At 40.4% G+C, this 16631-nt stretch overlaps 1 protein-coding gene across 1 annotated transcript; it reads right to left on the reverse strand.

The window, feature by feature from the left end:
- Positions 1–1889: 1889 nt before the first annotated feature.
- Zbed2 (zinc finger BED-type containing 2) lies at positions 1890–11870 on the reverse strand. Its single transcript, XM_021263907.2, has 2 exons — positions 11668–11870; positions 1890–10609 (listed from the first exon to the last, which is right to left on the reverse strand). Exon 2 carries the CDS (start codon positions 10572–10574, stop codon positions 9921–9923), a length of 654 nt encoding a protein of 217 aa, XP_021119566.2. The 5' UTR covers positions 10575–10609; positions 11668–11870; the 3' UTR covers positions 1890–9920.
- Positions 11871–16631: the final 4761 nt, after the last annotated feature.

The raw sequence follows: 16631 nt of genomic DNA on the forward strand, positions 1-16631 counted from the left end.
TATTTGGAGAGGGTGACAGCAGTTTTTAGTTGAAAGTTAAATGTGATGATACTTTCTCTAGTAGCATACAAAATATCTCATGTTGATTCATCATTCTTCCTCTCCATTTTACAAGAATAAATTAATTAATGCTCATGTAACACCTACTTCAGAGCTGGCTCAACTGAATATCTGATAACTGGCCATTTTTTTCTTACCAAGAGATTAATGGCACTGGAGAAACTATTATCTCCCATGATCTTCACATTGGCAATTCCGTATCATTTAAAGACAGACTCAAGCTAGGTGCAGACTATAGACTTCACCTCTCTGCAATCCAAGTCCATGATGATGGCTGGAAGTTCTCTTGCCATATTAGAGTCAAGCCTGGCAAAATCTTGAAGAGCTCCACAACTATGAAGGTCTTTGGTAAGGGATTTTGCTGTAGGACTCCTACTGTCCTCCTGCCAATATCTCATACCTTGTTGTCCCCTAGAAATGAAGCTCCTCTTTATGCAGGAGAGAAGCCACACCAGAGTAACTGTTTGCTTTGATCCTTATTGTTCTTATTAGAAGTGAGAACAAGGATGAAAAGCTAAGATATAATTATTTTATTCATAGAAAAAATCATACAAGAAGTCATGTATGAGTCAGTTTCATATAGGAGGCATATATGAGTCAGATTGCCTAGTCTGCAATCTTAATTTTCCCTAAGGATACTGAAAATTGATTTAATTATAACCATCAAAATCTAATTGTTCACTTGTCTAATTATCTTAGCTGCTTTCTGTAGCAAGGTGGGGTAAGGCCACGAGGAAAGCAAAGAAGGTGATAAACAGAGCCCAGAGAAACTCTGCAGGAGTCGCCCCACCCCATCCTGCCATGAACAGCTGGGGTGAGAGACTGACCCAGCCCTCCCAGCAAAGGAGCCTGCCAGGATGGCCCTCAGGCTCTGCATCCTCAGGAGAGTGGAGCTGAGCTGTAACATCCACTGTGCTTCACCCACAATGCAGAGACTTGGCAGGGCACAATTTTAAGATTAAAAACATGCACATTTCATTTTGCCCCAAGGTGCAAGGAAATATTAATAAACGGAAAACTCTGGTTTCTGATACTTTATCATTTTTGTGACCAAGACTTGTATTTTTTAAAAGGCCATTTTAAAGGAAGGCAAAGAGAAAAACAGTGATGTGGGTAAGCAATTAATTATTTTAGAAAATGAGGTAAACAGAGAGCATAAGGGCATAGGCTTCTAAATTGTTCTTCAGCTCTCTGAATGATAGAGCAAGTAAAAATTTTGTTTTTATTTTGAATATTTCTCTATTGAAGATCATAAGATACAATATTTTCAAGAAAACAAAACAATTTGCAAAGATGGAAGTAGCTACAACCAACAAGTATTTGATTTGAAGTCTCATACTTACAGCTGCCCCACCCCTTTCTCTCTCCTAAGACCAGGGCACGACTGCCTTAAACATGAAATTGTCTCATCTGGCCTAGTGGCAAACCCATTAAGGCAGCTACCCAAGATGCAGAAAAAATATTAATTTTAAATTAGGCAAGCTGTGCCCCCATTTAACCAAGACTTATTGTATCATAACATGATATAACTGCCTCATCAATATTTAGGTCATGCACTGTTTCTCTTTTTTAGTTAAAAAAAAAAATCATTGGTACACTTTTTTTTTAAGTCCCACCAGTTTAGTAACAATTTTAAAAACCCAAAAATGGAAAACTGAGGAGGCAAGGGAAAAGACCCCTAGGCCAGGGGCACGGGGAGCCCTGCTCACAGCCCCAGGCCTGGCTGCAGGGTCCCCGGTTACTGCTGCTGCTACCAGGTCAAGGGGGAGTGGTTGTCTTGTGGGAGACACTGTTCATCTGGGCCAGGGACCCTCACTTCTTCTGGGGTGTGCTCAGCTTCTGCATGCCCCGGATCTTGTCCAGCCGGCCACAGATGAAGGCCTCAGTGGGTTTGTAACAGTCAACCAGCAGCTCTTTGACCCTGGCAGCCCAGGTATCGTCACTTTCCATGTCCAGGAGCTTGTCCACTTCAATCTCCAGCTCTGGGATCTCCTCTTCCTGGCAGTCACAGAGGTGCGTGAGCTGCGGTTCTACTTGACGGTGACCTTCCCTTGGCGTCTAACTGGGCCCTCGTAGTCTGAGTCGCCTGAGCCCTAGGCTGCGCCCCCGTGGGGCTCTGAAAATACACGCAGGGGGGCAGGGGGGGTGCCACTGCCTGACCTGAGGCTGGGGCTGCCAACGCCGCAACATGGCCCGGTAGGGAGAGCTTTTACCAGAGCCAGAGTGGGGTTTGGGGATATAGTGGTTAGGGATTAGAAGGTTTGAAAGACACGTGACCCAGGGATTGGAGGAGCCTGTGACATCACTAGTTGCTAGGAAGAGAGCAAGTATCAGATTACTCTTTTGGCGGGAAGAGGGGCATGTTGGGAAGAAGAAGGCTGTCCTTTGGTGGGAGAAGCCATCTTGGGGTTGGGTTTTAGGCGGGAAGCAGGGTATTGTGGGAAGAAGGCAGCTATTATATGTAGCGGACATCTTAAAGTGAGGGAAATCTATCACATAGAATGAGATTTCCCCCAACTATTGGCATTCTCATTTAGTAAATGGGCTGGGTAGGTTATGTTTGGATAGAGTTTCATCCAGGCTTTGATCTATTTATGGGTATCACCTGAATGTACATTACAGTGGCCCTAGCACAGAGGTACAATACATGCTGTATAAGAACTTACCTTGCATCCATTAGTGATTCCCCATGTTGAACAAGCCAAAAATACAACATAAAAATTAAATATCCACAATGTATGACCTATCCATTCTCCATAACCTAAACCACTCATTTCTTCCTTCTAAACAATGCCTTTTTACCTAGCTTTCCATTTTGTACAGACCAGCTCCTTTGCTGCTTCCTGCACCTCCCTCACCTGTCTTCACTTGTCACCTTCGCTCACTTTGTGACATCACTTTGCTTGGCAGGAAGCTATCTTCCATCACAAATTTGCTTTCCCCACTCCTAAGCTGAAAATTTGATTGTCTTAAGCATTAAAGATGCTCTGTCTCTTTTGATCAGCTCTGCAAGTTTTAGTAATTGTTGTTTCTTCCAAGTCTTTCATTCTACTGGTACTTGTCTACTAGTAGAGTGTCAGAAATATCCTTTCTCCCTTGAGAGTTTTAGGGTTACATGTTGGTTTGCTTTTCCCTGAAAGAAAAACATAGCAACAAAGATTTGAGTTGACTTATTTGAGATGTCATCTTAGGAAACAAGAGGAGTGAGAAATTGAATTTAAATAATAACATGTGCATGATTAAACCAGTTACCACCATGGGCATAGAAATCAATTCCACTGAATACACTGGATCATAGTATAGAACACATCAGAGTTATGTCAAATTAAGCGCAAAGAAGCCAGAATATTTAGCTGCCAAATCCTCTCCATTATCACTACTAACTCCTAGTTTTTCCTTTTGATGTACTGAGTGTGTTCTTACCATCCCAATGAATCCTCACGCAATGAGCTGGTAGCTGGCAAGACTGTTCAATGTGTAGAAGGCAGGGCTATGCAGATGTAGCAGGCAGAACAGAATCTGGGAAAAGAGGCCTTAATGCTCTTTCCATGGGGTAATAAAAGGCTCTCTACCTGCAGTAGTCAAAAAACCTACTTGAAGTCACTTCAGTTTAACATGATGTATTCCATGTGCACTTTGTGCTGGACACTAAGTGCTGGAGATGAAGGGATGCGTAACAAACTCTGGCTTTGAGACACTTATAATCTACCAGGACAACAAAATTGCTGAACTATCTCTTGATATTTTTCTAGTGCCAAGAAAACAAACAAATATCATGTCTTTTTCTGGCTCTTTTCCAGGTCCTAAAAATGACCTTTATTTCTTAGTCTTTGGACACATAAAAGACTCTTCTTTCCCCACTGTCTACCCCTGCAATCCCCCACATTCCAATCAGTTTCAGTCACCTGTTGCATCTTCCAAGGCCTTTTATCCTCCAAGGTCCAGTTAGAAACTTTTCTTAAAAGCCTTCTTCAAATCCTATATGGTCTCAATCATTGTACTTATTTCAGTGTATTATAACTTCTAGCTTATTTACCTCCATTTTCCATGATAATGTAAATTTCAGTGAAATAGTTTGTCCATTTCTGTTTCCTGGATTTCTAGTGTACTGTCAGGCATGGAGTGGGTGTTTAATAAATATTTGATAGATAGTGTTTCTCACAGAACACATGTGTGCTCACACACACACACACACACACAACAGCTAGTAACAGCTGCATTCAGTGCCACTAATTGAGTTTTATTTTTCTTTAGCCTAAGCCATAAATCTCCATGTTTATGGAAAACAAAACCATGGATGTCTTGGGAAAGGTGAGTCACCCTAAAGCCTTTGAAAATCTATAGCGTTATGTGCCAAGGTGTGTCAAGTTATATACCTGCTAAGAACGTTCTTGCAAAGGACCTTACTCCTTAGTCCTTAGCCAATTAATTGCTGATAGAGATGAAAGGAAGCTGAGCTGATTCTAGAAACCAAATAGGGATTCTTACTTTGACTTTAGGGTCTCAGAAGGTGTGATCTGCATCCGTAGTCCTTAAATTTCCTACAAAAATAAACTGACTTGTTTAGACTTCTCCTTAATAAAAAAAATTGAGAGAAAAGTAGGACAGAAAGCAGTGTGAATCCTGGTGTAAGAATGAGGGTTTTGTTCAGCTGACATTTGATTTGTTGTAATCCATTTCTTGCACCAACTTCCTCATTATTTTTATTTCAAAGTGACAAGAAAAAATGTGCCCTGCTGTACTTTCTCAGAACGCTGGCTATTTCTTTGGCAGCAAGAGGGAGGGCAGAAGTAAAAGGAAAGTAAACTAGTATCCTCTAACTTTTGGGTAATTCCAAGCTTCCAGTCAGTGGGATCTGGACCTCTTCCTTGCTCCTGCTCTTGCTGGTTACAATCTTGAGCAAATTTTATCACATCTTTTAGTCAATTTCTCCAAATATATGAAGTATCAATAAGAGTGTCTATGCATTTTTGTTTTAAAAATAAAAATAATATGTGAAAAATTCTCAGTGTAGTGTGTGGCATACATTGTATTATGATTTCTGGTCCTGATAAACATCAGTCATTTAATTTGATGACTGCATACAAATCATGGCTCAGACTGTGGAATGGTTTTGGATGACTGTGCTTTCTCCAAGTATCTGTGTTTTTTGTCAGTTGCGTGTGTTAGTCTCTTAGATAATACTATTGTTCTGAGTATATAAAAATATGTGTTTTGCTCTGCTCCAATTAATTTCTAAGTTTATTAGTGGACTTTATTTCAACAGCTTAAATAAAACAAATAATCTACTGGTATAGTTTTGGATAGATGTCTTTGTTTCCTTTTTTTTTTTTTTTTTGTACCAGAGATCAAACTCGGGACTTTGCTCTTGCAAGGCAGGTGGCGGAACCACTGAGCTAAATCCCAGGACTTGGTGTCTTTGTTTCTTAAAGGGTCTCTTATACATTCTTAGTGCCAGTGTTTAGAGGTCATTAAGATTTAAATCTAGAATGTCCCCCAAAAGTCTCATGTGTTCAGAGGTGGAGCTTGGAGAAGGTGATTGGATCATGGGAGCACTAGACATTACTCATCAGTGGAGTCCAGAGCTAAATGTGCAGTTAGGAGGCAAGGCCTGGCGGAAAGAAGCCAGTCACTGGAGTGTGACCTGGAAAGGATATGCCTTCCTCACTGGCACCTCCTTTCCCTCTCTGCTCCTTGGCTGCCATGGGTTAAATAACTTTTCCTCCACCATGCCCTTCTGCCATCTTGTTTCTGCCTCAAAGCCAGCTGACCATGCACTGAAACTGTGAACGAAAATAAATCCTGCCTTAATTTGTAAGTATTGGGTATTTTGTCCCAAAGACAGGAAAATGACTAAGACATGGGTAATATAAGCTTAATGCAGATATAAAACCCATCAATTGGGTCCAAGAATCACAGTTATAAAAAAAGACTTTGCCTTACAAGGTATACAAAATTTCCTTTTCTGTACCCAAGTTTGCATAGGTGCTGACTGGGAAAACTGGAGAACTTTCTTCCTAGGGAATTCATGCATAAACTCTCTCCAACTCCACATCATCAGCTACATGACATGGCTTGTCTAGGAATCTTTTCAGATCCTACCAAACATTAGTAACTCCTCACTGTAATGTTCTTCTAACAGCTGCTGCATCTTTAGTGATTTATTAACTCTTCAAAGCACTTTCACATATTTTTATCTTGTGGTACTTTCAATAAGCCTCAGAGGGCCTGGAATTTAGCTCAGTGGTACCATGCCTGTCTTACAAGCGCAACATCCTGACTTCAATCCTTGGTACCAGGAAAAAAGCCTCTGAAAGGGGTAGAGCATCTGTAATTTTACAGATGAGAAATTTGAGCCTGAAAAGTCTTAAACAATCGGCTGAGTCACTAATGAAGGGCTGGCTTGGGGTGCATATTTAGCATGCCCACATCCAGGGAAGATGGCTGCATAATGAAAAGACATCATTCTTAAGAGTCAGATAGCACTAATATAAAATCTTAATTCAACCACTTACGAGCTATATAACCTCAACAAGCATTAGCCTCCATAAGCTTCAGTTTACTAATCTCGAAAGCTGAGATAATAATGAATACTTCATGGAGTTCTTAGGAAAATCAAATTTCTATGCCGTTCTGGAGCACATGACACATAATAGATGTCTCAGGGATTTTTTCCCTATCCATTATTTGTCACTCACTCTCTTTCATCCATCCCTTCTTCAGCACGTACATTCATTAATCTGTTAGGTGAATGGTTCTAGGAAACAGAGTAGGATAATGAATGAAACAGCATAGATTTTGCAATTAGATAGAACTATTTTTAATTATTATTTTTAATAAATTTTGCAATAATGAGGATTGAACACAGAACCTTCACACTGGCCTACATCCCCAGTCCTTTTTTTAATCTGAGGCAAGATCTCACTGAGTCACTAAGTTGCCCGGGCTGGGCTTGAATTTGTGATCCTCCTGACTCATGACATCCAGCTTAATTCTTCTTCATGACTTATTAAATTGGGCTCTGGGAACCTTAGTTCCTTAACTTGCATATCAATGAATGGGGCAGTGGTTCTAACTTCCTGGGGATGGTGAAAGGATCAGATGAGAAAATATATGCAAAGCACCTATCATCTGGCAACCATAGTATTTATTAACAGTAATTTCCTGCACTCACTTCATTCCCTAGAAATTAGCTAAGTGAATATGTGCATATTGGCTGTCTTACCTGTGGTATGTGTTCACTGCTCAGCTGCTTTCAGTACTGGATTGTGCTGGGGACTCAGTCAGTTGGGACCTGTGGTGCAGTTTTATTAAACTTCTCAAGTTTATGACTAATTTGTTTTTTCTATAAAATAGTTGATCTAAAATCATTCTAATGATGATGCCTCTCCGACTTGCATGTATCAGGGACACCCAAGAAAAGTGTTCCTCGTATGGGAATCATATTCTTACCTGTTCTTGAGGGCAAGACTTCTCCAGGACTCTCACACAGCACACACTGTGTTTCTATAGCTCAGTGAGAAGAGAGTCCTTCACCTAAAGCTCAAAGCCCACCAAACTAGCCAACTTTTGCATCAGAGTAAAAGATGCTGGGCCAGAAAACCCCCAGTCCATAGCTATATCATAAGAGAGATGCATAAAAACTTCAGAGTTTATGTGATAGTTCAGACTTTCCAAAGCCACATATGTTGCTCTTTATGCTGTGTTTTATGCTTTAACCCATCCTGTTCTTGTCACTTCCTATTTTTCTTAACTTTGACAAAATTTAGGGGAAAAATCTAAAACAAATACCTACCATGAAGCACAGGAAACAAAAACAGTTTGAAGTTATGATACCCAAAGAGAAAGAGACTGTCCAATAAAAAAAAAACATGTAAAACAAACACCATAACCTAAAAAATATGCTGAAGTCAGCATCAAACTTTAGCAGGAGAGCTACAGTACCTTTTATGCACAACTCAATTATTTGTGTTTATTTGGTTTTGGTTTTACAAAACTTTCCCTATGGATTCCTTGACTTTCTTACATTCTGTTCCAATGTATGTGAGTTTTGTTTTGTTTTTAAGGGCCTGGGGATGACAGCCTCTTGTTTTCTTATGCATCTTTTGTGGCACAGAGTGATTCTGCCCAGGTGCATGACTCTCAGCCATCGTGGTTTGCACTAGAGAGCACCTGGGTTTTCCAAACAGATGGAGAAGGTGCTACAAGGGGCACCGTGACTCTGTGAGGAAACCACATGGGAAATGAAGTCTGTACCACCAGGCAGTTTCCCAGGGTGTGGAGGAAAGAATATTATAGACTTGTACCGTGGTCTGTGTTCTTCATAATTCTGATATTTGGATTGGTGTTTGTTCCACAAACATCTCACAGGGACTACAGGTCTAGTTCCTAAGCTACCTTACAAATCTAAGAAGCAGTTAGAATGAACCATGTAGAAGGAAAGACACCATGTTTAAACCAGGGTCTCATCAGCTTCAGGGAGGTTGGTGCCCATAAATTATTGGCTATCCAGAAGATAGTGGGACATGTCTTCATCTTTTCCTGTGTTCCCTAGCTCTCTCCTTCTCAATGTTCTACTCCCAACTCACTTAAAAAAGCAAAGGCACTAGAGAAATCTTCCAAAACAAAAGTCCACTCTTGCACAAAGACCAGAGTACTATCCAGTTTAATTTTTCTATTCCTAAGCTAACATTTTAGCCATATTCTTACTCAGAAAATTTTTCTCTCCTTATGGATTATTAGGCTCCTTTTCTTCAAAGCATCTCTGAACATTTAAAGATGAACAGAGTGTTTTTAATCAGGGACCAATGGATTACTGTGCAGTTAGCATTTCAGAGGAAGCACAAGTAAAATCCAAAACCTGCTTTTCAAATGAAGGACTAATCTGTAGGTACAAAAAAAACCTGAGTTACTTCATGAAGACACAGTCATGATCTTTTTTCTTTTCGCGGTGAACTTCTTCTAGAAAACTGTCTCTCTTCCCCATTTTCACACATTTTCTATTCTTTTCTTTTTAATCCGTTTATTAGGTCTCGTTACCTACCTCATCTTTCTGTCTTCTTTTTCTGAGTTTCTTTTATGTCTTCCTCACTACCTCCTCCACATTAATAGAACATAATGTGAAATTAGACTAAACATAAATACTTTGGAGCAAATTTTTATGTTCTTTATTCTTAATATTTAAACCATGTGTGTTGAAAAATCTTTGACTTCTCACTGTGATAATTACATACTAATTGGTTTATGTGTTGGATTGTTGGAAAAATTTAAAGGACAGTTAGACTATACTGGGGAAATAGCTTTAATCTAAGCAGACTATAAAACACTGCAACGGGGAAAAGAGATACATCACAAGTTCCAGAGAGCTCAGGCTGAAGCCTCTTTGTCTTTCTACCCTCGGATCACACAGAGCAAGATTCACATCCAGGTCTCCAATCACTATCAATATCAATACAAATAGCTCTGACCCAGGAAGGCTGTGCTTTGCTAGCACGGAGGTCTCTATGAGTCACTGGTCGCATAGGCGCATTTCAGCTCCATGCCGGCCTCAGGTATGGAAACCTTCCCCTCCCCCAAAACAACCACTAGGCACAAAGGCTGTTATTTTCACTAAACAATGTGACAACTTCTGCCCATCTTGGCAAAACAACCTTTATCTTTAGTTAGCACATTGCAGTTTTGTCCAATGGTCAGCAAACAGTAGGAAGCCTGTAAATAAGCATTTGTTCAGTTCAGACTCGCTGAGATTAATTCACAAGATGCACTCTTTTTCTTAAGAACAAATTGTCACTGAATTATTTTTGCTTTATATTTGAGCTAGCTAAACTGAGTGCTTTCAGAATGGACACTGAAAGCACAATTTAGACAAAATGGAAAGGATGTCCCCCTGCAGACAGGTCCTTCTCTTGCTGGTGTGCTGTCTTCTCAGCCCTCACCCTCCACTTCATCTCCAGGATGGCCCTTTCCACCTCTTCCAGGACTTGCTCCCTCCTCTGCACAGCCCTCTCCCGCCACTCCACTGCCCTCTCTCTCCTCAGTACCTCCTTTTCCCTCTGGCTTGCCCATGATGTCAAGGTGCCCACTTGCTCCAGGAGCCTGGCCCAGTCACCCTCAATGCCCACAGGGAGATGGGTTCCCTGGAGCCGTGGGTCCTGGCGCTGCCCTGCCTGGCTGTGACCACTCTTCTCCAGCTCCTCTCTGTGCATGCTTTTCAGGTGCTTCCAAAGGGCCGTGGTGCCCACATTGATCCCTGGGCCACGGCTCACCTGCTTGCTACACAGGCGGCAGGTGGCATATTGGTTGGGATGGTGCCCAGCACGAGCAGGAGCCAGATGGAAATACTCCCATGCTTCAGAGAACCGGGTCCCCCTGTTGTGGGGCACGGGGGTGGGCACAGCACTCACAAACTGTCCAGCCAGTTCTCCAGGCTCACTGATCTCCTCCTCCTCCTTCATTGCTAAGGCTCCTTTTGCCTGCAGCCCGCTTCCATCCTCTTCATCCTCTTCCCGCCTCATGGGGTCTCCTCTTCCACGCTGTTCTTAGGCTATACCTAGATGTATGCAAAATGTTTTAGTGGAGTCACAAGGTTAATGTGCATTTGAGGAAAGACTGGGGCAACTCCTGGGGATTCACAATAATGGCCAAAGTTCAACCACATCTGTTGGTGTGATGTTTTCTCCTTTCTGGTTCACTGGAGAGTTTGGGTGTATCCCATCCAAACAAAATGGCCTATGACTATATTCTTTCCATGCTCCAGGTACTTACTGATCCCTCCTTGACTAGGCCAGAAAGACAAACATTACTTCCTGTTGCAGAGGCAGTCCCTGCCCAACAATTAAAGGGTCTTAAGAGAACTCAGTGTTCTCTGCATTACTCACTACCACAGGTATTTTTGAATACTGAAAAGTTTAGGTTCACTCTTGGTTCTCCCTCTTGTTGTTTCCACTACTTCTGTGCTGCTTGTTACCTATACAGTGCATTCTGGAGACAGAACAGTCTCCAGGTTCAGCCTGTCAGGACCCTCAGGGCTGGGACCTCACTAGACCTTCCTGGGAAGGTAAAAGCAAATGCACAGATGCTGATGGAAGAGAAATTCTTGCTTCCTAAGAGCTATTGTAACAAGCAGTCCAGAGACTGCAAAGCCTCCCAGGACCTGAGTAAGAAAGTCCCCAGTGTGAAGTCCATTTTTCCCTAGAAAGCCCTTTCTGAAGCTAATATTCTAAGAAATGCAAATAGCAGACCCAGCTGATGTCGGCAGGAGGATCTGACATATGCAGAGGTGAATGGGGCAAAGCACATCCTCACAGACACAGATATAGTACTTCCCAGGTGTCCACTGCAAGCAGCTCATTATACTCCACTGTCCCCAGCACAATCACTTGCAAAGCCAACAGCCAACAAAACCTTCTTAAAGCATCTTATACCAGATGTTGCTTTATTTAACCCATTTTAGATATGAATAAATAAATGAAAAATTATATTGTATTTCTAAAACTACCTCATTGCTCTCTTTTTTCTTGATCATTCTCTTAACAGACTATCTTTATGAAGCTTTGCAAACCTGAACACTTATGAAAATCTTCCCCCTAGCCACAAGTGAGTACTTACCAGCAAGCAAGGCTCTAAACCTGCCTGTGATCTCTCTGGTGCAGAGTGAATATATTCCTGCATTTGCTGGGTGACAATTAGCTGACTTCTACACCAGGTGGAGGACACCTCCAGCTTCCGGTTTCCTCCCACTTCAAGAAGAGTTTTGCTTCCAAGTGGGTGCGTCTCTGCCTCTAAGGTTTTTCTGTAGCACAAAGACACAAATGCAAACCTCTTCTCTACCACCAAAACAGGATGTTCCTGGCAAATGCCATGCAAGCTCCTACAAGTCTTAGTTCAGTTTCCCATGGCTAGATTATCTGGCCTCTGAAGAGGCCATGTTGACAAATTCCTGACCACTTTCCAGCATAGACCTCCAAGAGAATAAAGGCCTGTTTCTTCCCTGTCCACAAGATGTGACTGTTTTCTAAATTATTCTCAGATTTTGCTCTTTATTATACTCTTATACAACCGTCCAAACACTTTTTTTGGCACTTATTACATAATTGTATGTGTTATTTACTCTTTGTGAACTTAGAACAATGTGTTTGAAAAAACAATTACATGACTTGTCTCTTTGCAACATGTGCAGGATGAGTGAGTGAAAGATTTTTTACTTTTCAGCCAAGGAACATGTGTGTACATGTATGCATGTACAAGTATACGCCTATGCATATTTGCTATACTTTATATTTTTCCAATTTCACGTTTTTCTTCTTGCTCATTTAAACCAGGTAGAAGTTCCCAAATAGAAAAAGCTCTGCTTGCTCACAAGACCATGTATGCTTGACATTTAGTGTTTGACTTCAAGTTGAACTACTTTAGTCTGTGGCTTTTTAATTTTAGAGTTTTGAGGAGTTTAGAACAATGATCATATCCATAAACCAAATTTTGGAACATAAAGTCTGGAGATAGTATAGAATATTTGAAATTTGCACTATTCCAGGAAAATTGAGCCCCCCAAATCCATAAAAGTCAAATCCTTTCAATTATTTTTAGAAGTTGATAAAAGTTTTCTTCAGTGAGCCACTTGTCTTTGCAAAATGATGGAACACCCCGCTTGTTCCTAATATTACCATATCATCATCTTTTGGTTAGCTACTGAAGGTGAAGGAAGTGAGTCATGAGGTTGGTTAAAGGCAATGAATGCAATACAAACCTTTAAGGCTTCTTTTTCAACTGTTCATTTCCTATGTCTCTATATTCCTTCCTCAACAACTGGACATAAAATCGATCTTTGGCAGCATAGTGGATTAAATGAACTGGATTCTCTTTCCTCTGCTTAATAAGAGTGTGTTTGGGACCATGGCTCCCTGTGCAGAGGAGGCTTCTGGGCCACTGTACTACCACTCCCAGCACAGAGGAGGCTTCCAGACTGCCATAGCACTGCTCCCAGCACAGAGGAGGTTTCTGGGCTGCCATACCACCACTCCCACCACAGAGAAGGTGACCTTTAAGGGCTCCAGAAGCACACACACACAACCTCCCACACAAACATATCGCCCGCACCAATTGAAACGAGAAGACACGTAAACAAGTCTCCAAACCAGACTTTGAGATCACCTACAGCAATCCCAAAGGGAAATGAGATGGGACACTCTGATATTGAAACACCTGGACTCCCCAAACTGGCAACAAAAGAGGATCTGGAAAAAATGAAATCAGAAATAATTTCTCACTTAACAGAAGAAATTGTGCCCGTAGTCCATCACATGATTGATAAGTCTAGAGAGGACACAGATTAAAAAAAAAAGGAGGAGCTGAGGAACATGATAGAATCCCAAAATAAGAAGAAAATGGAATCCATAAAACAGATACAAAAAGATTTCCAGGAGATTAAAAACTCCACTGAAAGTCTACATAGCAGAATGAGCCAATGTGAGGGCAGAATTTCAGATATAGAATATAAGATTGACCAAGAATATAAGTGACCAAGAAAAGAAAAATTGTATTAAAATTGTAAGGGACCATGAGATATCAATCCACCAGCTACTAGACAATGCAAAGAAGAATAACATAAGACTGATTGGAGTCAACGAAGAAAGAGGAAAGAGGCAGATGACATAAAAAGCTATTCACAGAAGTGATGACAGAAAACTTCCCAAGCAGGGGAAAAGAACTTGACATACAGACAAGTGAGGCACATAGGACGCTGACTAGCCTTCTTCAAAAAAAAAATCTACACATAGGCAGATAATTGTTACAATTCCAGAAACCAAACAGAAGAAAAAAGTTCTACAAGCAGTTAGAGAAAAGAAACAAATCACATACAAAGCAAAGCCCATCAGAATCACAGCAGACTTCTCAACACAAACCCTCAAGGCAAGAAGAGCTTGGAGTAATGTATTTCAAACCGTAAAGGAAAACAGCCTCCAACACAGACTGATGTACCGACAAAACTATCTTTCAAAATTGATGGTGAAATAAGATACTTTCATGAAAAAGAGCACCTGAAGAACTTCGTGAATTCCAAAGCAGCACTCCAAAAAATTTTAGACAATATCCTAAGAAAAGATAATGAGGATCACCACCCAGGAAGGCCAGCTGAATGAATCCATTGGGCAGGACAAGAAATTAAATGCAAAGAGGGGAAATCCAACAAAAAGAAAAAGTCATGACAATGATAAGTCAATATGTATCAGTTATAACCATCAATGTTAATGGTCTCAACTCACCAATCAAAATAAATAGACTGGCAGAATGGGTCAAAAAGAAAGATCCAACAATATTCTGCATGCAAGAAATAAACTTAATGCAAAAAGAAACACATGGACTGAAAGTGAAAGGGTAGAAAACAATACTCCATGTGACAGGAACCCGGAAAAAAGGTGGAGTAGCTGTCCTCTTTGCGGATCAAGTGGATTTCAAACCAACGCTGATTAAGAGAGATAAAGAAGGACACTACATCCTTGTAAAGGGAACAATCCAACAGGAAGAGATGACAATCATAAATATCTATGCACCAAACACTAGTGCACCCAACTATATAAAACAAATACTAACAGACATGAAAAGTCATATATGCACTAATAGAATAGTAGTGGGGGACCTCATACCCCACTGTTACAAATAGATAGATCAACAAGACAAAAAACATGCAACAAAATACTGGAACTCAATCAAACTCTTGAACAAATGAACTTAACAGATGTTTACAGAGTGTTCCACCCCACAAAATAAGAATACACATTCTTTTCAGCTTCACACAGGTTGTTCTCCAAAATAGATCACATACTCTCTCATAGAACATGTTTAAGTAAGTGCAAAGGAATTGAAATTATCCCCTCTATATTATCAGACCATAGTGCAATGAAATTGGAGATCAACAGCAAAAGAAACCACAAGAATTTCATAAACACATGGAAATTGAACAACATACTTCTGAATAACCAATGGTTCACAGAGGAAATTAAAAAAGAAATCAGACAGTTCCTTCAATTAAATGAAAATGACAATACTACATGTTGGTATCTATGGGACACAATGAAAGCAGTCTTCTGTGGGAAATTCAGAGCAGTGAATGCTCGTATGAGAAAAACAGAGCGAGCCCTATTAAACAACCTGATTCTGAACCTCAAGCTTCTAGAAAAAGAAGAGCAGGAAAAACCCAAAGCTCATACAAGGGAGGAAATTATAAAGCTCAGAGCAGAAATCAGTGCAATGGACACTAAGAGAACAATACAAAAAAATCAATAAAGCCAAGAGTTGGTTCTCCAAAAGAATAAACAAAAGAGACAAACCCTTAGCCAATCTTATAAGAAAAAGGAAAGAAAAGGCCCAAATTCATGCAATTAGGAATGAAAAGGATGAAATTACAACAGACCCAGCAGAAATCCAGAGGATCATCAAGACCTACTTCCAGAACCTATATGCCAATAAGATGGAAAGCACAGAAGAAATGGACAAATTCCTAGATACATATGAATTACCAAAGTTGAAAGAAGACCTAAAAATTCTAAATAACCCAATATCTATCAATGAAATCAAAAACATAATTAAAAACCTACCAACTAAGAAGACCCCAGGTCCTGATGGCTTCACTAATGAATTCTACATGACATTTAGAGAGAAACTACTACCACAATTCTTTAAACTCTTCAATGAAATTGAAAGGGAAGCAATACTCCCAAATTTATTCCTGGAAGCAAGCATCACCTTGATCCCCAAAGCAGAGAAAGACCCAACCGAAAAAGAGAACTATAGGCCAATCTCACTAATAAACATAGGTGCAAATATCCTTAATAAGGTACTGGCAAAGAGAATGCAGAAGACCATCAAGAAGATCACCCACCCTGACTAAGTGTGATTCATCCCAGGGATGCAAGGATGGTTCAACATATGCAGATCAATCAATGTAATACACGATATCAATAGAGCCAAGGACAAAAACCATATGGTCATCTCAATTGATGCAGAAAAAACATTTGACAAAATCCAACATGCACTTATAATAAAAGCCCTACAAAAAATTGGAATAAATTGTCTCTACCTCAATATGATAAAAGCCATCTATGAAAAGCCAACAGCCAATATCATAATAAATGGTCAAAAACTGAAATCCTTCACACTAAAATCAGGAACAAGACAAGGAGAGCCACTATCACCACTCTTGTTCAATATAGTTCTGGAAACATTAGCCACAGCAATTAGACAAGAGAAAGAAATAAAAGGAATAAAGATAGGAACAAAGAAGTCAAACTGTCATTGTTTGCAGATGACATGATACTCTAAATAGAAGACCCCAAGAACTCCACCAAAAGTCTTCTAGACTTCATAACCAAATTCAGTCAAGTAGCTGGTTACAAGGTCAACACACAAAAATCAGTAGCTTTCCTCTACACCAATGACAGACTCACTGAGAGAAAAATAGGGCAAATGATCCCTTTCACAATAGCATCCAAAAAACTGAAATACCTAGGAATCAACCTAACAAAAGAAATCAGAGACCTCTTCTCTGAAAACCATAGCACTCTGCAAAGAGAGAT

This window comes from Heterocephalus glaber, unplaced genomic scaffold, assembly GCF_053883595.1.
Source record: "Heterocephalus glaber isolate CG9 unplaced genomic scaffold, H.glaber_assembly_v1.0 deba00000122, whole genome shotgun sequence".
NCBI classification, from domain to species: Eukaryota; Metazoa; Chordata; class Mammalia; order Rodentia; family Bathyergidae; genus Heterocephalus; species Heterocephalus glaber.

What these genes read in the sequence shown, in the direction of transcription:
- Zbed2 (XM_021263907.2), bottom strand. Translation starts at nt 10,574, where the DNA reads ATGAGGCGGGAAGAGGATGAAGAGGATGGAAGCGGGCTGCAGGCAAAA.